Source organism: Triturus cristatus, chromosome 3_2 (genome assembly GCF_964204655.1).
Source record: "Triturus cristatus chromosome 3_2, aTriCri1.1, whole genome shotgun sequence".
Lineage (NCBI taxonomy): Eukaryota > Metazoa > Chordata > Amphibia > Caudata > Salamandridae > Triturus > Triturus cristatus.
Window position 1 is genome coordinate 785,283,895 of NC_140584.1, and position 23,426 is coordinate 785,307,320.

The 23,426-nt window shown below is 43.2% G+C and overlaps 1 protein-coding gene across 4 annotated transcripts in view; it reads right to left on the minus strand.

Moving 5' to 3' along the window:
* Positions 1-23,426, minus strand: part of CREB1 (cAMP responsive element binding protein 1) — a 283,803-nt gene that overhangs the window by 195,908 nt on the left and 64,469 nt on the right. Inside the window, exons 1-3 of one of the 4 annotated variants that reach the window (XM_085648884.1) lie at positions 8,406-8,516; positions 5,684-5,805; positions 5,108-5,178 (exon numbers count right to left, since the gene is read on the minus strand). In XM_085648884.1, the coding sequence (XP_085505010.1) occupies positions 5,108-5,110 (3 nt within the window). In that variant the 5' untranslated portion in view covers positions 5,111-5,178; positions 5,684-5,805; positions 8,406-8,516. Of the gene's footprint in view, positions 1-5,107; positions 5,179-5,683; positions 5,806-8,405; positions 8,517-23,426 lie in introns of those variants that run through there. The other 3 variants (XM_085648883.1, XM_085648882.1, XM_085648881.1) reach the window with 3 other exon arrangements.

The following is a 23,426-nucleotide window of genomic DNA, read 5'->3' on the forward strand; positions in this document are numbered from 1 at the left end:
TCAATCTTAAGACTATTGCTCTGGTAGCTGGCAACATCCTTAGCTGCATCAATCACCTCATCAGATGTTCTTGCCCCTTCCTGAAAAATTGCCTTGGTTTTGTTCTTTTTATCTGCTGGCAGGAACTCAAGAAAGGCTCCAAGATACGACCACATCTACCTATCATATCTGTCTACAATTGCTAATGCATTGAATGCTTCGGTGGTACATACCATTGCCGAAAAGTGGTTTCCTACTTATCTAGATGTCTTCCCTTCTTGTCAGTTGGTGTAGAACAAGACAGATTAGGTTGGTCTTGAGTTATCTCACCCTCTTCTAGTTCATCTTTATCAGTGTAGTCATCATAAACAGTAATGGTTTTTACAGGCAGTGGCACTTACCCTGCATGCCAACTAGGACTCCCTAAAGTGTGAACCATGTGAGAAGTGTGTGGCAAAACAGTATGTTTAGGAAAAATCAGTTCTGGAGGTACTGGAGGGTCGCCTGACTCTGGGAATCTCCTGTAATAATCAAATAGCATTTGGTGAACAACTGTAACCAGAGCAGTGGGTAGCTGCATCATCTGCTTCTGCTTTTGAACATAGTTATCCTAAGTTTTCACAGGCATACTGTTCGGCAAAAGCCTCTATTGATGGGGACTTTTCAGGATGGTCCTTAAAATGAGAATTCAAGATCAACATCTCAGCATTTGACAGTGAGTTTGGTGGAACTATATGCAGGCCAAAATGAGTCATCATCGAATTCCTCAATATTCAATAAGTGTGCAGGTGGGCGTTGAGACACTCTACTGGGTGAGGTTTGCTCTAGTAAACCAGGGACTGGAATACCCTAGTCAGTGATAAAAATGACATTTTTTTCTTCGCCGGTGGTGTCAACGGTTCTACTGACTGAATAGTCGATGGTTACTTGCAGGTTTAAAAGAATGTTGATGGCTCTGCAGACAAAGGTGCTGGCTTCTCTACTGTCAGTGTTGTTTTCATCATTGTTGGTGGTACTCCATCTGTAGTCAAGATGTGTCACCGACTGTGTCATTGTTGATGGTTTTTTTAGAGGACGTGTGCGTCAACAACTAGGAGTCAGTCAATGCTTTTTCCCCTCAGAGATAGGTAATATCTAGGGTGTAGAAGGCTCTGACCTGTTTTTTCTGGTCTTACAAGTACAAAAATTGTCTTTATTGCCCAGTTTTTGCTTTCCTGTAGCAGAGCTCTTAACCGCAGGTCTTTTATGATGACCTTAATTGATCATTTTAGGGGCTCCTGAGAAGATTCTCTTTACCTAGATCTCTCCTTATTCTGAGCTTTCTCATGCGGAGATGAAGATCCCTCACCTTCGTCTTCTGAATCTGGGTCTTCTTTAAATTTTTTCTTCTGGAGACAAAGGTGTAGTCTGCCTTCTCTGTCCTTTAAGAGTCTTTGTAGAGAATGCGTTACAGTATATGCAGTCTTTAGGAACATGGAGCGGTATAAGGAAGTAAACACATTCCATGTGCGAGTCTTCAGAATAGAATCTGAGCCTACCAACATATTCACAAGGTCTTCAATACTTTATTTTTTTTAAAAGAGGAGACTGACATTTTTCTGCTAGAATTTGCACCAGGTAAAAATAATACCAGGGATTTATCAATCTGATGAAAAGGTAAAAAGATGACAAATTTTTGCTGGAATGCAGATAAACTGAACAAAGGTCAGGGAGGAAGACTCCCTTCACAGGACGTGTGGTTAGATATTTGAGGTATGATGTGCCTTGTGGAGTGCTTCAAGAGTTGCTTTCTGATTGGCTAAGTTTGGTTCTATTAAAATGATGTGAATTTATTAACAAGGTCACTTATTGAGCTGTACTGTGCAATGCTTTTCTTTATACTGCTTGTTATAATTACAGCGGGGCTGCCACCAGAACAACAGGGAAGATTCAAACAAGTGAATTTATGAAAAATTCAATGCTGGAGAATATATGTTTGTGATGTGCAAATGAATTAACTGATCAATAACTTTGCCTTTATGTTTGATATTTGGAACAATATTAGGTACAATACTGGTAGCAATTTGTTTGCAATAATACATACTAAGTATTTTATTAGCTAATATAAGAAACAGGATTTTGCTCAGAAATTGTATCATTGTGTTCTTTACAGGAATGATTGAGGTGAAATCAACATACTAATTAGAAGACAGGCTATTTGTACCCAACTGACACTCAATTATCAAATCCTACATTAGATTTAGGTACTCTATGAACCTCCATGTGACGGTCTCTTCTGGGATACCAGTAATTGAAATGTTTTTCTCATGCAGTATAATTTAAGCACTCAGTATCCCATAATGCTTCGGTGTGATTTTGCACTATTCTCTGCCGAATATATTCTTTTGGATGGCAGCTACATATATAACGTAATGTAATGTAAGCTGTACTCATATAGTGCACTGTCACCCAACGGGTATCCTGGCGCTGGAGATTACCGTGTGATAGTTGTAATTGTAGTTGTGTACACGAAACGACCAACCAGAAGAAAAGCGGGAGGGGGAAGGGATGGTGTCAGGGCAAGATTAGCAATAGCTGTTTTTTACTCATCCCTTGGGAAACACCAAGTGTTCAGCTTTTTCCTAAATCGCAACAGGTTCTCGGATTGTCCAAGATCAATCGGAAGTTCATTCCACAGCCATGAAGCTGTAGAGCTAAATGCTCTGCCTCTGGTCCCGTTTTTTTTTTTTTTTTTTAAATCGTCAAATATTTACTAGATTTGCTGTTGCTGATCGGCGGCTTCTCGGGGGGAGCATACCATGTAAATTTCCTCTGCAGTGGTTCAGGTCCCAGTCCATGTACTGCCTTGAAAACAATGCAGAGCGATTTGAATTGTATTCTCTGTCTGATCGGCAGCCAGTGGAGATCCTTCAGAGCTAGGGATGCAGAGGACCTGCTTTGCCTGTTAAGAGCTAGCTTTGCTGCCAATGACTGGTTTCTCGGTAATTTCAGTATCAGTGAGTTTGGTGCTCCAAGAAGCAGGGAATTACAATAATCCAACTTGTTAAGGATAACGCTCCTCACCACTTGTGTCCTGGCGGAATTCAGAAGTAACAGAAGAACCTTCCGTAAGGCTCTTATCAGGGAAAAACAGGTACCAACTGTTTTGTTAACCTTCGAGTCCAACTGCAAATTGTTATCCAACATCACCCCCAGATTGCGCACTGTTTTAGCTGGAACAAGCGGTTTATCTGTAGGGGTGAGCCGGAACTCAATAGTAAGTGGACGAGAAATTTTATTCGTAGAACAATATACTATTTCTGTTTCATCTCCATTGAACTTTAAATAGTTCTTTCTGAGCCAGGTTGCAGTACCTTGCATGCAGTCATGGAATCTATCGAGGGAAACTGCTTGATTCCCTTCCATTGAGAACATGAGTTGCGTATCATTTGCGTAATTAACCAATTCTATTCCAAAGGATTTAATGATAGAGATGAGCGGATGCAGGTATATATTAAATAGAATCGGGCTTATTGCCGATCCCTGAGGAACCCCATATTGGACGGAGCTCGCCCTTCTTGGATACGAAGGGTGGAATGGTCACTGCTTGCTGTCTATCTGACAGATAAGACTGGAGCCATTCTAGTGCCATACCCTTAACTTCCAATATCCAAGAGTCTTGTTAACAGGATACTATGATTCACCATATCAAATGCGGCTGATCTATCCAGTAATACAAATATCACCTGGTGACCAAAGTCAGTTCGCATACTTAAATCATCAAGGACAGTCACCAGGTTTCTGTTCCGTGCTCATGTAGAAGGGCAAATGAGTGGTTAGATCATGTTTCCTTGACAAACTCCACAGATTTACACAACGACAGTTTAAAAAAATATATTAATCGTCTCAGGGAAAACACATTCAAATTTAAAATTCATTTAATTCTTTCATACATAGCTTAATTCATTTTCCAATTGTTTTAGACAGTATTTAAAGCACCACACATAACACCACCAATTAGTCAGCTGGTGTTTTCTTCAGAACTTAGGGAATTTTATGTTTCAAATAGAAGCCTCTCCAGGGTACAAATCAAATGCTTACTAACAAGATTTAAATGAAAAGATCACAGGGAGTACAATATTCTCCAATACACTAAAAACATACATAAAATACTATTCAATACCTAGCAAAGAGATTTTCAATAATAAAAACGGTGGTCAATTCAACTGTTATATTATTATGCTACTCATTATGAGAAATGAAGCATTCACTTCATTTTTTAAGCTCATTTTAAAAACATTAACATAAAAAATAGCTATGCAGAAAGAAAACCAAGGAACAGAATTAAACGGTACAGTTATGGATAAGGCCACAAAACAGCAAATGAAATTATATATTTGCGGATGGACGTATATGGACCTTACCCTTAATTGTAGAAGTAAGGCATAATGTTTTATGGCTATCATGCTATGCCATGGTTACCAAAAAATGCAGTCATTGAAAAATTGAGGCCCACTGATCAAATATGTTTTAATATTTTTTTCTAAGCTTAGACTGAAAACCAGGCACACTTTTTTAATATTTTCTATGGAGCTTATAATAATTCTCTCCATGGGGATACTTTAATATGAATATTGTCCTCAATATTGCTTTGTGAATTCTTAAACTTTAAATTTCCCAAATCTTCTGATTCAATAATTATAACATTAAATCATGTAAATCATTAAACAGTTATTTAAATCAGAAGGTCTTTTTCTTCTTTTCATTCGGATCCAAGTAACTCAAAAAAGACAGTCAAGATTGAAATGCTGCATGCCAAAATATGACAAAAAACCAGATATTTCCTTCATAAAAAAGTTTCTCATTATACAAAATAAAACTTTAAAAGAAAAACATGAACCTGTCCATTTGCAGAACTTGGTTTAACTATATTCAGTTTTTTTTCCAAAGTATTTATTTGGACACATTAAAAATAATATTCTGTATATATTGTACAACATGCAGATTTCTCTCAAATCAAGATTCCGAGAGAATCCATTATATGTATAAACAAACAAGTTAAACTTTTAATCACCCATCACTGGTGAAATTTTAAAGGAATAAATATTCAATTTTAGAGTAGATTAAAAGCATAAAATCAGATTGTTACCATATTTTTTTTACTTCGTAATGTTCAAATGTAGTTGCACGTCCTATAGCAGTAAATGGGCATTACAGTTTCTAAAGGAAAAGAAAAGCTCAGGTAAGTTTCAATGTAACCACTTACAACTGCCTATGTTAGTAATCATATGAAAATTAAAAACCAGAGCTTTCGACTATTGTGGGCATATCATTTACGTATTTCAGCCTTAATTTAGGTCTTATGCTAAACAACTGATGTTGTTTGCAAGCAGACCCTAAAGAGGACTTCCTCAACATTTTAGTGGTCTGGGTGAAATGTCAATCTTAGAAAGACCTAAAGGTTCCAATCTCAAAATTAGCATAGAATGATTACATACATAAATCAGAAAATAGCATGACTGCAAAAATGAGTTAAAACATAGAATACTGAGTCTTGAAAACAGAAATTAAATAATATGAAAAAGAATGGAGCAAAGTAGCAAGAGGTGAGCTATTTGCATATGCCTGAACAGAAAATCCCCAGTGTGGTGTCTGAAGATGTTCACTTCCCCAATTGGCAGGTACTGTTGACGCTACAAAGACATAAGACCAAACCATTTTATACCTGTGCCAACGTTGCCATCTGTGGCTGTGCCTGTATCGTCATTTGTTGGGCATCTGCTTCTGTAACAGCTGCATCACCGCTCTGCTGAGTCTCTGCACCAGATTCCATGGTCATTTAGCCACCTACAAATAACAGTAAAATTTGTCGTGATTAAAGCCACACCTTCATCATGGCTACCATGGATGCAATTATCTCCAATAATTCTTAAACATTTCAATTACAACGGATTTTTCCAGTGTTTCTTGTTACACGCCAAAACCAACGCCCTACTCAAGAAACCCAAGGCAGACCCAAAGGACCTCAAAAACTTTCAACCCATCTCCCTGCTCTCGTTCCTGGCGAAAGTCATTGAGAAGACTGCTAACAGACGACTGGCCCACTTCCTGGAGGAGAACAACGCCCTGGATCACTCCCAATCCGGATTTCGCAGCAACCACAGCACCGAAACCGCCCTCATCGCCACCACTGACGACATCAGAACCATACTAGACAATGGCGAAACCGTGGCCCTCATCCTCCTGGACCTCTCGGCCACCTTCTACACCGTCTGCCATCACACCCTGCACACACGCCTCCGCAACGCAGGGATCCAAGACAAAACCCTGGCCTGGACCACCTCCTTCCTCACCGATAGAACTCAGAGAGTCCGCCTCCCCCTTTCTGCTCCGAAGCCACCACGATCATCTGCGGCGTGCCCCAAGGCTCTTCCTCAGCCCGACCCTCTTCAACATCTACATGGCACCACTCGCCAACATCGTCCGAGCACACCGCCTCAACATCATCTCCTACGCCGACGACACCCAGCTGATCCTCGCCCTCACCAAGGACCCGGCCACCACCAAATCCAACCTCCACGAGGGAATGAAGGCCGTCACAGACTGGATGAAGACTAGCCGGCTGAAGCTGAACCCGGACATGGCAGAGGTCCTTATCCTCGGATCCACCCCCTCAGCATGGGACGACTCCTGGTGGCCGGCCTCGCTGGGAGCCGCCCCGACACCCACCACCCACGCACGCAACCTGGGTTTCATCCTGGACTCCACGCTCTCTATGACCCTTCAAGTCAACGCTGTTTCTTCCTCCTGCTTCAACACCCTCCGCATGCTCCGAACGATCTTCAGATGGATCCCCACCGAAACCAGCAGGACGGTCACCCAGGCACTCGTCAGCAGCAAGCTGGATTACGGCAACGCACTCTACGCAGGAGCCTCGGCCAAACTCCAGAAGAGACTCCAACACATACAAAACGCCTCTGCACGCCTCATACTCGGACTCCCTCACCACAGCCACATCACCACCCACCTTAGAGACCTGCACTGTCTCCCATGCACTGGCTCCCAGTCAACAAGAGGATCACCTTTAAGCTCCTTACCCACGCGCACAAAGCACTCCACAACGCCGGACCAGCATACCTCAACGAACGACAGTCCTACACCCCGAACCGCCAGCTTCGCTCTGCCGACCTCGCTCTCGCCGCCGTCCAACGCATCTGCTGAACGACCACCAGCAGCAGATCGTTCTCCCACCTCGCCACCAAGACGTGGAACACCCTCCCTGCACACCTGCGGCAGACCCAGGACCTGCTGACCTTCAGGAAACTCCTCAAGACCTGGCTGTTCGACCAGTAGCTGCTCCCCCCCCCCCCCCCCCCCCATTAGCGCCCTGAGACTAGTGATAATCTCCTGTAAAATTGTGCAAAGGTTTTATGGATAGTCAGAGATTCCAAATATGATATCATGAAATCTTATTCTTTAATATATAGTCAAAATATTGTTTTTTGCAACAAATATTTTGTCCACACACTAAACAATGAATGAACTAAGTTTAGCTTTGTAATACTTTCTCGATAAGTGTACCATTAGCTTCTTTCTCTTAAAACAGCAACTATTTATTTCTGCAACCTAAATTTTGTTCTGCACTTGGCCATCTTAATCACATAGTATTTATTCGTATTTATTGTTCTTCTGTAATACTTTGATTAGTGATTGGTAGCCTAAAATACTTCACTGGTTTTATATGGTGTACCAAAAAAATACAGCTCAATATAGACTTTATATCCTGCTATTTTGAATGAGCAATATTAGAAAAATATACAAGTACACCATATATTCACAAATCATAAATGTGCTGTTGTAACCAATGTATAGTAGGTTGTCAGATCTGGTTTTATACCCCTTAACAATGATGCATCGTCATCTTTCTGTACTGATGGTACCTCTACCCCTGGAATTCAGGAATTGTGTGGAAATATACATTTGAAGTTGAATGCAAGCAATAGTAGTTGCCGATTACTGGTGTGTTATATGATGGCAATTCTAAAATGTTGATTTCTACTCTTTCGGACTAAGTAAAGCACATACCAACAACATGTATATAACCATCAGTGGTGAACACTACATCAAGTTAATACCCTGAATTCCAATTCCATTTGGCAGACATAAAGCAACTATAATGCAAATGTTACTTCAGTTAATTTAGGAAGCAGATAAGAGTTCATTAACCTGCTGGCATAGTTTGGCTGATCTGATTTCCTTAACAGGCTAATACTGTTTGTGCCTCTCATTGGTGCCTACTTCACATATGAACTTCATTGGTGCTAGGAAGCCACAGACTCATTGTTGCACCTGCCTCCCTTAATTCTTCCCTGCAATGAAGAAATCGTAACTATCCACCTCCCACACAGCCGCCTCCACAGACTGATATAAAGCTGGATGCTATTTACGCCGATGATGTTGCAGTCCTCTCCCAATCCTTCAGCGATTAGGAAGTGGCTAAGAACGTTGAGACATCACTCAGCAGACTCTCCGAATGGTACAGCAACTGGCAGGTAACCCTAAACACAAGCAGAACCACAACAACATTATTCACCAGAAAGTTGAAAAGGAAGCATCCCCAGATCCTCCTCAATGGAGCGGGAGATCAAATGGGTAAACAGCTCGTACCTGGGGGTGATGCTTGACTCCTAACTCAGCTGGAGAAACCACATACAGAAGACTTGCCAGAGAGCAACAACCAAACTGGCTGCAGTGTACCCTCTACTGAAGACCAAGTCGATGCCTATGCAGAGGAAGGTTTGAGTAATCAATGCAATAATACGACCAACAATGACTTGCGCTTCACCAGTTTGGAGTGGCTGCCACCTGCAGTTTCGGAGGGACATGCAGAGACTGCAAAGCAAGGCCTTACGGATGGCAGCAGGTGCTCCTTGCTTTGCAATAACAGCAGTCCTCCACAGAGACCTATGCACTGAGATGTTGGACGACCAGCTCCGCAAACTGAACGAGACATTCTACAAAGGATTGGTTCAAAAAGAAAACCCACTGATCAGGAAGCTTGCCGACATTTCTGCAAATCCATTTGACCGCTACTCACGGCCCATCACAGCGCTGACCTTGTGAAACCGAAACAGCGACTAAAAAGCTCAAAATAAATGTGGAGCAGTGAGGCTACCGCCTCATTATCCAAAACTCATCACTGTCAGAAGGCTAAAGCCTCAGCAGGCATCCAAAACTCATCGCCGTCAGAAGGTATCTTGACAGACAAAGACAAGACTCTGAGATAAAACTTGCTGACATTTCTGCAAACCCACTTGACCGCTACCCCCGGCCCATTCCAGCGCTGACCTTGTGAACCAACTTCATCTTTTAAATTGGCTCTTGTCCCTGTCCTTCATGAATGGTGGCTTTTCATTGGTCAATAGGCTTAGTAGTCCTTCCTTAGTACTGCCTTTTCTCTTCTTGTAACCAACCATGAGGACACCCCCTGTTACATGTGCTGTTACTCCCTAGGTTTTAATCACAGCCTCGAGGCACTATTTTCTTAAAGGGCTTCAGGCAGGATGCACACTTGGTCTTAAGCTAGGCTGGCAGTGGTTACTTCACTCACTAGAACACTCACATTTATATGAGAACGTCTATATATTTCCCTTCATCAGCTCCACACAGAGTACAACCTAATCTGAAATTAATGTAATAATTTTTTGTCACATTTCAAAGCTACTAATTGTATACTTGGACATAGCTATTTGAAGGTAATCTTGGTACTGTCTTGCATGCAATACATTATGGTAGGGTGGATTTACCAGATCTTCTGCAGGGTGCAGTACCATATGTGACTAAAGGTGGTCCCCTTTTGGCCACATAGGACACTGCACCTAGACATGCAGTGATGGTGCCTTGCTCACCAGGGACCTCTGAGAGCAGCTTGCGGTACTGCATGGAGACATGCAGTGCTGGTGCCTTGCTCAATAGGGTCCGCTAGGAGCAGCTTGCAGTACTGCACCGAGACATGCAGTTCTGGCGAATTGCTCACTAGGAACCTCTAGGAGCAGCTTGCGGTACTGCACCGAGCAATGCAGTGCTGGTGCCTTGCTCACTAGGGACCTCTAGGAGCAGCTTACGGTACTGCACCTAGCCATGCAGTGCTGGTGCCTTGCTCACTAGAGACCTTTAGAAGCAGCTTGCAGTACTGCACCTAGCCATGCAGTGCTGGTGCCTTGCTCACAAGGGACCTCTAGGAGCAGTTTGTAGTACTGCACGGAGACATATAATGCTGGTTCCTGGCTCACTACTCAATCATTTGCAATGCACTCGGTCTAGCATTACTAATAGTATGAGCTATTGGCCAATATCTCAAACTATCAGTAATGCGAGACCTATTGCATTGCAAATGCTGGTCTTTTCAGCTGTTCTTTACCTATTCTTACACCTTCTGACTTCCTATGCCATATCTTTCTTCACAGTTCCTTTGCATTTCTTCTATTTCTGTCTATGGAATAGGATCTTATAACATCTCCCTATTGCAACTACGAGTAATGAGGATGCTGAAATTTAAAACAGCTTAGCCAGCACAATGTTTCCCATAATTGAACACGCCACACTGTACTACACACTTGCCATTAACCCACACACTAGAACACTATGCAAAGTCACACTATACTAGACAATGCACTGCTGCACTAACTACACCGACACTCCCCTGCTCCAACTGTAGAATACCAGCCAACTACACATGGCACGGTACTGCACCAATCCTGCATAAAAAAATCTTAACACTGCTGTAATTGAAACAGCATTAAAATACCTTATTTGTTGTGTATTAGTAATAGTAATGGTAGAACCAGATTAAGCTTGAAAACAAACCAAAAATGCCAACATGGTGGCCAAACAAATAAAACTATCTAAATAAATCATTGATTTAGAAAATACAAAGCAAATAGTCTGACATTAATTGACAGTTTTGGGCTTTTTAAATGCTTATTGTGGTTTGTAAAAAAAATTCTAAAAGGTTTTTTTTATTTTAGGAGATGCTGGACCATTGTCAATATAAAGAAAGAAAAAGAATTGCCTGAAAGCAAAAATATTTTTTGATCTCAAAACGCACATTACCAAACTAGTCCCAGGAACTCAAGTGAACTGCTTTGTGTGTGGGAGTGGGAACTGTGAAAGAGCATTATCGCATCACTCACCATCAAGTTAGCGAATGGCTGAAGTTGACTGACCCATTGCTCCATGCTATATGAGTTAGCGGGTAGATGTGAATGCCAACAGACGAACGACAGAGGGGTGGCTGCAAGCTCCTATATAAATATATTATACATGTAACTATAGTAAAATCAAAAGGACTTGGCTAACGCTAGAGCTAATAAAATATATGTGTAAACAAGCAAATCCCCACCATCCTCACACTACATCTTAAGAACGAATGTGATCAAAACACACACAAATGATTTGTGATTGCAGGTTTCAGAGAACCAATTACAGATGCACAATGAAAGCCCTAATTTGTATAATTTATAATCAAGTGTATAGGAAGGTTTTAATGTTATGGCATTTAAGCCATCCCACAAAAACAATGTCATGGTCGACTTGCAGGGTGGAATTCAAAACTGTTACCCCTGATGTAGAATCATGGAACAAACTAACACTTTTCGTTTATCAACATTTCACAGATTGTCCCACTTTGGTTAGTATTTTTGAGCTTTTAGATGTGCAACGCTGTCTTGGTGGGGAAGGAATATGGAGAACAAAATGGTTAAAACATGGTGTTGTGTTGCCCAACTTGGCACTAATTTTCATTCTAAACGTGTGATGGAATATTTGATCTTAAGACTAACATGCCATGCCAAGCCCTACCTTCCATTAGGTCCAATTCTTTCTTCACACAAGGAAGCCCAACCAGGCAGCCATGCATTATTATAGATGAAATCATAGCATTGTAGGCCATAATTAATTGGTGCAAAGACTCCTCAACAAACTAAATTCAATGGTGAGCTTGATAGGTGTTCCATCTTTGGATTGATCATGTTTGGGTGATGGGGTTTTTTCTGGAAAGGACTACATAGCAGTTCAGTTGGGCTGTTCGTATGGTGTGCCTCTGATCTGCATATAGGCGACTGCAAGTATTCTGCGCTTGGGGTCATCAGGCAGAGAGGTGGACTGTGCAGCGTAAAAGAGTCAGGCCCTAATAACCTTCATGAAACCTAGGTGAAAAGGCCTTCCAAAAGGTAAGTAATAACTATGAATAATCATTTACCTGTATTTTTTAACACACATCTAGTGATTAAATGGCTGGTTTGCCCTCACTAAAGGAGTGTGATATTTCATTAAATCATGTACACAATATCGACCTGCAAATTTTTTTCAAGGTAAGTGCAGATTTACTATTCTTAAATTCACATCTCATTGCCATAAAGAAACATAGTTAAAGTAAGCAATTGTGGGGGTCAAAAATAGTAATTCAACCCAAGAATAAGTTTCAATATTAGCACTTTAGTAACATTTAGAATTGCAAGTATCTTTCAAAGAAAGAGGTACTATTTATTTATTAGAGAACAAAATTGTCAAAGAAATTAAATAATGTGAATTCCTATGTTGCGCTGTGAAGTAGAAGGGGCTGTGTTCTCAAGAAAATCATTATTAAGGAAAACAGCATGTACTTAAGTCACATTTAGGCAAAGAAAGATGAGGGAGAATAGATTATGCTTTTCAAGTTCTTAGGTTTGCTTGTTTTTCAAGACGCTAGTCTGACTACTGAAGATGATTCAGGTGGACATATTTACAAGTTCTGAGGAAGTAGGCCATCAAGAAAATTGAAGATGACAACTTGTTTTTAAACAACACTTAATATTGCAGTTTCTGTTACTTTCATGCACCCATTACCTGTTAATATTATTCATTTAGTGAGAGCCCATTGACACTTTTTGGGAAGGATAAACTGCTGGGCTGACTTTGTAGTTTTCAAACTCATTACCTGCAGATAACATAGATGTCTGTAGTAAGCATAATAAACAAATGTGGAGGTGACCCGGCTACTTCCACGGACAAGGTTAATTTGGAGCAAAGAACATCATTATCGCTGTGCATTGCTTCAATCTTCTGATCACATTCGCCAGAAGAATCAGAGGAAAACATCATACAAATGTCCTAAACCATGTAATCTCTAAACAGCTAGATATATAGTCTTGGATTCTGCATCTCCTTCTGTGTCTAACAACTCAAGTTCTGGCGTTCCCTATGCCACCAATGTCAGTGAGCACTTATTTCATCTTATAAAATGCATTTGTGTTTCTCAAGAAATGAGAATGTTTGATCTTGTCAACTTTGACGTTCTGAAAACCCAGGTGAACTACTGTAATGTGAGTGCTGCCTGATAAAACCCACTCTACCAGCGTCTGCTTGTCTTTTTTTTTTGTTTAAAATTTTTTATTGGGGTTTTACAGTACAGGTTACCATTTGGGACTTCAGCAATAATGCATCTTAACAAACATTTGGGAGTATTTGAATATCATGTACAGTTACAAGGTTCGCGATGTCATCCTATATCTAGCCCATTAGGTAGATTATCTTACAGTAGTTCAGGTGTCATCGCCTGGCTAGTCTCGCCTTATGTTGGTATGGTCTGCTGTGTCTGATTAGGTGAGTAACTCGGGGGCGAAAGTTGTCGCCCTCTCCTCCATCCTTGTATGTTGTACCCATTAGGATACCGGACCATCTTCTCGGATTAAGTCGGTATCGGAACTTCCGAGGGAGAGAACAGAACTGGGGGAAAATTGGGTGGGGGGTACGCGCAAAGCTGACGAGGTGCACAGGTGTGTCAATTTGTGATGTGACTGGCTATAATTTGGTTGGTCTGTGCTGTTGAGTATGTGGGAGGGGGAGAACTTGGCTGTAAGAGTGGGTGAGAACCCTTCGGGCACGTTCCAGGCATGCCGTCTCTCGCACGTGTCTTGACATTATGCAGTGGTGGCTGGTATCTGCACCACAGGAGATAGGAGCGGAGTTTTGGGTGGGGGCTGCGAGGTTTCAGGTGCTTCTCCCACGCTGTCTCTTGTGTGAATTGGAATAGCAACTGTGCCCATTCCATAGATACAGGAGGTTTACGTGTCCCTTTCACTTCCTCCTCCCTTAGTGTCTCTTCTTCCGCTGCCCAACATCTTCTGATCTTGACAGAATTCTAGTCCTTGCCCCTCACTGCCTATTGTGGTAAAGCACTGTTATACAATTATCCGTTGGAAAAAAGATGGAGCTGAAAGAAATTGCTGGTAGGAAAGCTCCTTGATAGCTTGATGGACCACTCTCAGCTCCAGGGCAGAGTACTCTTCTGTGGTACCATTGATCAAGGGATTCTTGAAGAGGTGTTAAGGGAAGTCTGGCATTTAGTACTAGCAAAATGCACATAGCCATGGAGCCAGAAAGGGAGGAGACTAGCCTGACTGTTGAAAGAGAGGTTATATTGAGTTGCAGACACCTGCCCTGTACAGAACACAGTCTGCTGAAGAAAATACTTTTGTGATCCTGGTATCTTAAACTGTTCAACGTAAAGAACTTATTGCACTTTGGATGGTGCAGACTTTTCTGACCTGATCATCACATATAGCGCTAGAAATCCTTGATGTATGGGCAGATGAAGAAGCCTCTCCGTTTGAGTAGGCTTCTACTACCACCATGAATTTGGAGATTGCGTGCATATTCGTCTATACTAGTATTATTTCTTACATCTGTGCCTGTGGTATTTTGAAGTATAGTCATTAGACCAGAACGTCCTGTACAAGTTGGTCCACAAGAAAAAGTCTCAAGATATTGGAAGGAATGGTGGGCGAACAGCTGCAAAATCTGATTTTGCATCCACTGTATAAAATATCTAGCACCCAATTAACTTGTATTATTCTCTGCCATGAGGGGAGAAAACTGATGTTTTCTACTACCACTGTGCTGGATAGTGGGGAAGGCAGAAGAAGTAATTGCTTGGTTGGTGGGGGAAGACTTTCCAAAGCTGTGTAAGGGAGCTGTTTTATCTAGCAGGTTTCTGTCACTGGTTACATGGTTTCAACTGCGGACACAAATATTGCTTTTGTTCCTGGCAGTGCTTCCGCCGGTGGGGTGTATGAACTTACTATTGCTGTCCCCTTATGGTGTTGCACTTTTCTCTACGATTACTGACCATAGTCACCACCTCTGTTTTTATCATTTAAATCGTCATAGTGCAAGCTGAAATGAGCACATAGGAATTTAACATCTTTATCTGAGCATCCAGATTCAACAAAGTAAGCCAAAATATGCCCCAAATTAATACGCCATGATAATAGCCATCTGCAGAAATAGCGGCTGTGTCCACTGTCATATTTATGAGCTGTCTAGAGATAATTAACCGTTACTGTTTTAAAATACATTTGCGTTTGAAAAGTTCCCATTTTCTTGTAAAGCAGTTTCTACAAACTAAACAAATCCCAACAGGTGCAGTGAAAATGACTCCACCAAAGTATAAGCAGATTATCAGCACACTTTACCAAAGGAATTCTTCCTCTTGCTATTCCTGTGGTGGGTTTAGGACAGGCCCTGTATACAGCTGTTGTGCAACACAAAGGACCATGAGCTAATAAAAGGAACAGGCAATAGTAACTTAGCTTGAAGGTTCCATCAGGTCAACAGAAGGTGAAATAATTATTTTCCTGTTATTCACCTTACTTGATGATTTCCAGCAGTGAAGACCTTGTTGCTAAACAGGGTTATAACAAGTACAGGATCATGAAAATGAAAGCGGTCTGAATGGCCGCTTTAAATGTCATTGCATCTTCTCTGAAGAATATTTGGATAAGGCTCTATTCCAAATCAACACCCTCACCCCATTCCTCTAAAGTCACCTGCAGACCCATTCTGGGTCAGAACTTATCATAGACCAAATTCTGAAACTCCCCCTTTTCCACCCAGCAACAAGCTCCCAGGCTGTCCATCACTGTGGAAAGAGCTTGCAGGAACCCTTTTCCATTCAGGGCTGAATATCTCCGTTTACTCTTTTGAAAGTCATATGAACTCGATCAGCAGAGGTACCCGGCAGGGGTGTCCCATGTTACCCCTATTATTTGCTCTTGTGGTGGAGCCCCTCGCCACATTAATCCGCCAGGCCCCTGACATCCACGGCATCCCCATTGGAGGCCACCAGCACAAAGTGGCCCTTTTTGCGGACGACCTCCTGCTTACACTCTGAGCCCCACGCCTCCCTCCCGGCCCTCCTGGATCTCCTTCGATCCTTTCAGTTGGCGTCTGGGCTTAAAATTAATCACGAGAAATCCTGGGCCCTTAACTTTATGCTCCCCTGAGACGAGATCCCTACGCTTCAGGCCCTGGTCCCCTATCAATGGGTCTCCCACTCCATTCGATACCTCTGTCTCCAATTAACCCCCTCTCTTGCTTCTTGGTCCCAAATTAATTGGCAGGAATGCCGGCAATCGGTCCTCGGGGACCTAAGGACATGGAAACCACTCACTCTCTCCTGGCTGGGGCGACTACACACAGTCAAGATGTCGGTGCTCCCCAAAATTCTGTACCTATTTCAATCTCTCCCGACCCCCATCCCGCTTCACCAGATCGGTAGCCTCCAACGAGATATCACTATGTTCATCTGGGGCGGAGGTAGGCCGCGTTTCTCCAACAAAATTCTCATGTCTCCTCGTGATAGGGGCGGGATGGCTTGCCCCAATCTTTTGGAGTACTATTGGGCCTCCCACCTCCGCTTTATTTCGGAGTGGATGGCTTGGCAAAGCGAGAAGGTATGATTCCATATGGATAGAGCGGTGACTGGGAGATCCATTTGGGACCTTCCGTGGCAGCACCGGGCCTCACGCTCGCGTAGTGCCTACTTGGCCGCCCCCGCCCCCATCCGGACGGTACTAGAGATGTGGGATAAAATTGCATTCCCTAAGGGCCTCACCACATTTCCGTCCGACTTCACCCCAATTGCTGGGAATCTCCACTTTCCACCGGCAGTATGTCCCCTAGCGTTCTCCGATTGGCTTGACGGCGGGTGCCGGACCATTAGAGACCTCTTCCTGGGTGACACCATTAAAACTTTCGATCAGTGCAAGGTGGACTTTCAACTCTAGGAGGGAACACAATTGCCATATATCCAACTGCGACATTGGATACATACCTCCTCCTGGGCGCAGGCAGCCACTCGACCACTTACGCCCTTTGAGCGCCTAGTGCGCGCCTTCGATGAGTCTAAAGGGCTTATATCCCGCACCTATCACGTATAGCAACATTCTCCACGCACTACTCCCCACCTCTACCAGTGCAAATGGCAATCGACCATTACCCTGGACATAGCCTCTCCCCAGTGGACTCGTCTGTGGCGGAATATCCCGAAGGTCTACCGCTCTGTCTCCCAGCGGGAGACCGCCTACAAGACCATGACCCAATGGTACTATACGTCCTCCCGACTGCACAAGATGTTCCCTGCGACATCCCCGCTGTGCTGGAGGTGCTAGAGCGCCACGGGCGACTTCCTGCATATTTGGTGGTCCTGTCCCTTCTTGACCTCATACTGGAAGGAGATCCTCAGCCATATCAAAGAGTTACTTGGCTTTCCCCTGCCTGCCACTCCTGCCACAGCTGTTCTAGGCCTCAAACCTGACAACTTGCGCTCACTCACACGCAATGACTGGCATATCTCTCCTCACATGCTAGGTGCTGTTAAACCGCTCATTGCCTTGTACTGGAAAAAAAAAGCCGGAGACCCCCCCCACCACTGTCTGGTTCACGCGCCTATGACACACGGTCTCAATGGAATTGCTCACTGCTCGCCTGCAGTCCCGTGATTCCCAGTTTACTAAATTGTGGCAGCCACTTGTTACCCATCTCTGCAAATTAGAACTCGCCCGCTTCCAGCCCCCTAAACTCCGCGCCCTACGCCTCTTCGAGGATGCAGTCTAACCTCTGGATCCAGAGTAGTCCCCTCCTGCACGCTGTTCGCCCACACCCAGGGGCTTTTTTTTTCTCCCCCCCCCTCGCCCCCCTTCCCCTTTTTGTCTCTCTTACTTCTCCTCTCCTTCTCCATCTTCTCTTCCTCCTCTTGACTTGCCATCTGCTCTCTCCATACGTATGATATGTATTGGCACTTGCCCTTTGACGCGGCCGGCCCGCTTTGGGTTGTAGGCGACTTGCTGTGTTACTTCAATGACATACTGTTCAGCTATGCTTCTTACTGCTGCCTATCGACAGCTTATCTATCCTACGCGGCCGGCCCCTACCATAGGGTTGTAGGAGAAATGCTGTGTCCACAAGCAGTCTCCTTCTGTCTTTTTTGCAAAATAAACAACAGGAAGTCATATGAAAAAGTGTGAGAGTCAAGGACACAGACCATGCAGATGTCATGGTCAACCTTCAATGATTTTCTTTTCTATCATAAGGGGGTACTTGCCAAAGGCATCGTGCATGATGGCCATGGAAGAAATGAGGAGGGATATTTTAAATATTTGTTAGACTGCTAGGCAGATGAAATGCAAAATAAAACTCAAACGAACTGTTCAAGGAGCACAAAATAAAAATGTGTGTGTGCATAATAGGTCAGTGCAGTCGGTGAGGCAGTGAAAACATTTATAATTAATTTGTGGGTTTTTGTACAACAGGCAATTGTACCTAAAATTAAACTCTTTATAGATCTGCACATATGTATGATTTTTGATCACTTTAGCAATGTAAATTTTTTGGAGAAGACTATTCTGAAAATGTGCGTGTAACCTATAAACAGGATATATGAGCCGAATTTAGTTTATTTTTCCATCAATTAAAAAGTCAACTGAATTCATAAATATTAATGAAAAGTACCTGAAAAAGATCTTTCAAACAACGTTATTAAGGAAAGCAAATAAAAGTTGACTGGGAATATAAAGCTAGATAGACACAGAGGCAGAAAAATGACAATTTTTTGGGAAAAGGCCACAACACCACTATACCACCATGCTCTAAACTCTCAGTTCAATTTAACATGAACTCAAGATAATGATTTTAAAGGTATGATCCTGAGGTTTCGGCCAGAGAGACGATTTGGTTATTCCTGATTTTCATGAAGATTCCCAGGATGGAGAACTGGGATTTCAAGTAAAAAAAAAAATTTAAAAAAAAGATTTATACTTGTAGGTTTGATATCAGGCTATTGTAGCACTTTTTCACTTTGTAGAATGAGCTTTCGGCCTTAAACCTTAAAGTACAAGTTACTTACCTTCAGTAATGCCTTATCTGGAAGAGACTGTCTAGCACCTAATACCTTAGAATTATTATTAGTTCCTTTTTTTCCGGGTTCAAGGTAACAAATCAACAGATACAAGTCTGTATCGGATAAATGCCATTAATTACTGACATAGAGCTAGCCATGAACATATCCACTTAGAGATGGACTGCTTGTATGCTGCTGAAACCATGTGAACTGGCCCATGATCGATAAAGAGTGGTTCTGACCTTTATGATATTTGGTTCTATGGAAGGTGGAAAAGTAGGACACTTCTTAATTGACAAGCATACAGGAGAGCATATGTGTAGGAAGCTGGCTTTTTATGTAGTAAACCAAAACAAGGTATACTACATAGAAAGTCCAGATGATGCTTGTTGCTTTACAGGCCTTACATTAATAATCCCAAATGCTCTCTTTTGTGATAGTGTGGATGAGCAGTTTAGCCTTATCTGAGGGTAGTGTTAATGTGTTTGTTGAACACACACAGTCATTAAATGACACATTCAAGAAGAAACTCAAGACCAATTTTGAAAAATAAGTATTTTTATATTTATTTTAACACCAAGAACTTAGTAAATGGGTGTGCACTATTTGTAATAGCAATTTGGTGTGTAAAATGTTCATTCAAATGCGTTTTTACGCTGTAATGCTTTCCTATAGAGAAAAAGGCATATTCTGCATACGGTTCTTAGCAAGCAGTTCTCAGGGGTCCCCTTTAGGACTTTAGGTGCCAAGGTCTTAAGTATCACCAGTAGTTCGGATTTACCTGCCCTAGAATGTCCGGGTTCAGAGGTGCTGGTAGCCTTGCGCACTACACCATAGGCAAGGAGGAGGATACCTAGAAACCGGCTAAAGACGACGACTTTTGGACAAGTCCTATGGCACCAAAAGGGGGGCTCAGTTCGTGGGGGTCCTGGTAGCAGGTGAGCACTGTTGATTGTTGTGGACTCAGGGGCCTTGGATGCAGAGTGTTGTGGTTGACTGGTGTTTGTGCATCACATGCACCCACGGACCTCTGTTAGACCTGCAAAGGGGGTCAAACCAGGACAGCGGAGCCACTCTCAGAGCTGACCTCTGCCATGTTGACGTCACTTGTCGGCTGCTTGGTCTTTGTGTCATAGGAGTCCGGAATGGACTCTAACAAGCTTTGGTTGCTGCAAAGGGTCCAGTACCTCAGGTATTGCTGCAGGGCGGCTCAAGTTGTTCCTGGCATCTTCTCACTTGGTGGGGGAGACATATCTTACCTGTTGGAGAACGGTGAACTTTTCCTGTGCAGCTGCTGTGTCAGTGGACTCAGTGAACTGCACAACGGTGAACTAGACGTTGTGATCGGTGCTTGCAGGCAGGTGGCTCCTCCACTTCAAGGGAGATGCTGATGGCTTGGCGAGGTGCTTGAGGCCTTCCAAGGCTTTTGGAGGGTGCACAGCGGCAGGAGGAGTCAGGGTGTCACCACTGTCAGGACAGAACTCGGTGGGCAGGCAGGGTTTGGTGCTATAGTCCACCAGCAGTCCAAGGTTCTTCAGTCAGTCGAATCTAAGTTCCTGGTGTCAGAGGGCCACCTAAATATTCAATTTAGGGAGGCTACAGAACTGAAGAGTATTAGCCAATTGTCTACTTACCCTCGGGGTCATTACACCCCTAGTTGACCACTTACTGTGAGCGGGCATAACCCTGTATCAGAATTCCTAATTCCACCAAAATCAAAGGTGAAACCCTTCTTTCGTGGGGTACATCAGGCAACCCAACTTAGGTTTGGGAATGGCCTGGTATTGCACGCCTCCTAGCATAGCTAATTTCCCATCTGTCCTGGTGCCAAATGGGACTCAGGGCAGGATGTGGCTTCAGCCAAGACTCAGGGAAGCTGAGATCGCATATCAAAGGTGACAGAGGCTTTGAAGTCCCTGACCTTAGTATGCAGATTCACTAGCCATCTTGCTGGTGGAGGTGTGAATATCTTCCTCCTTTGCAGACAGTATTTCTGGCCTCAGAAAACGCAGGCTCTCACCCGCAGAGGGTCAGAAACGCATCTCTGGTGGCAGGCTGGAAGGGTCAAGTCAGCTAGCACAGTAGAAGACGAGTAAGGTTTCCAGGGCACCTCTTATGTGCCCTCTGGGTGCATGTCATAATAAATCTAGCACTGGCATCTGTGCAGATTTATTAAAACAAGTGTATTGTCAGAGAAGCCATGATGTAGCTAAGGAACTCGTACTGACCAGTGCCCAGTACATATAAGATGGCTTCCCTACTCGCTTGCACAATATCTAGTAATAGAACGAGACATCACCCGGCATTAGGGCTGTTAAGGCCTGCTGTAGGGGTGACTTACATATAGTAACTGAAGCGTACTTTGGCATTGCACAGAGGCAGTATGCAATGTGGTGGTTTCGGAAGGGTTTGTACCCTTTCACAATTCCAACAAACATCCAGTTTCCTACACTATGCGGTTTAGGGAACACATTAACTGCATCTGAGCCGTAGCCCTCATCATTATAAACCTGTCCTGCCAGTTGATTAAAAAAGGAACAACACTTCTGAAAAAAAGTCATCCATCCTCCTGTCTGGATTCTGAAATATCAAATGATCTTAAATAATGGTAGTCAGTCTTTTGTCTAGCAAACTTCAAAATGGAAACTGTGTGCTATGAGTCAATTTGTACAGTCCCTGAAACAAGTCAGCAGATGCCATAACATGCTGTAGAAAGAGCAGAGATCAAAGCAGTGGCAAATAATGTCATTGATAGTGGAGCAGGAAAAGATGAATAATCAGACTTATAAACACTAGAAGCCGGCACCATAGGTTCTAGTACAAGCATGGAGTCTAATGAAGGCAGGTGCTACAGAGGGTTACTTATGGAAAATAGCCAGCAGAGCTTTGTTAAACTCAAATTGCTGGACATAAACCCTTTTCAGAGTAAAACGTACCTACTGTCAAGTCATTAAAACAAAACTATCAAATGCTTCACCTCCATATCCCCACGAGCATTGAGATGCATTGAGTATGCAAGTCAAAGATGCATTGAGTATGCAAGTCAAAGAAAGGACCATCATGTGACTTCTCAAAACAGCAGAAGCACTCAGGATATGGACCTGTCTCCAACACCAGTTTTCTAAAGGTCTTGAAGCCCAATATCTTTAGAACTGACGAACAAGTGGCTTACCTTCGGTAATGCCTTATCTGGTAGAGACTATCCAACTGCAGATTCCTTACCTTGGAATATTTCCCAGGTGTCAGGCGGAGATTTTTCAAGAGCAGTATTCCTGCACGCCGGTAGGTGGTGTAGTTCACTTCCACGTGGCATTGTCCACGCCGACAATGACGTTCCCGTGGCCCGAACGTGTGTAATGAGGTCCACGTTGCTGCCTGGCAGCTATCCAGGACCGGAACTCCGGGCGCTAACGCAGTGGTTGCAGCTTTAGCTCTGGTGGAATGTATACGCAAACCCTGAGGGGGTTTCTTCTTAGCAAATGCATTGCAGATTTTGATACAGAGCATGATCCATAAGGAGTTGGTCTGATTCTGCATTGCCCATCCTTTCTTCGCTCCAACACAAAGGGTTGGTTATTCACCAGGAACTCTTTCAGGCGGTCATGGCAGAACAACAATGCTCTTTTTGGGTCCAGGTGGTGACGTCGCTCCTCTTCCTTAGAGGGATGAGAACGAGCGTAAAAGTAGGCAGAGTGATGGTTTGGCCTAGGTGAAATGGAGTGACCACTTTTGGAAGAAAGGAAGCTCTCTTACGAAGCACCAGTTTGTCTGGGTAGATTCTAAGATAAGGATGCTTGGATAACAAGCCTGAAGACCACTGACCCTCTGGTCAGAAGTGATAGCCACGAGAAAGGCCATCTTGATGGTGAGGTGCCTCAGACGACAATAATGCAGAGACTTAAAGGAAGCGCGCATATGGAAGGTGAGAACGAGATTGAGATCACACAAGGGCGCTGTTAGAAATGGGGGTCTCTAGTTGGCAGAGTTATGCACCATGTCAAGTTAGGGACCCTTCTTTCTAGTCAGGGTAGGGGGATTACACTTCTAAAACAACCACTACTCAGCCCCTCGGTGGCTTGGCACGAGCAGTCTGGCCTATATTAGAAGCAATGTGTAAAGCATTTGCACATAACACAATACTACAGTAAAAACACTACAAAAGGACACCACATCAGTTTCAGAAAAATGGCCAATATTTGTCTGTGTAAAACAAAATCAAAACTATAAAAAAAATCCAACATACAGTAATCAA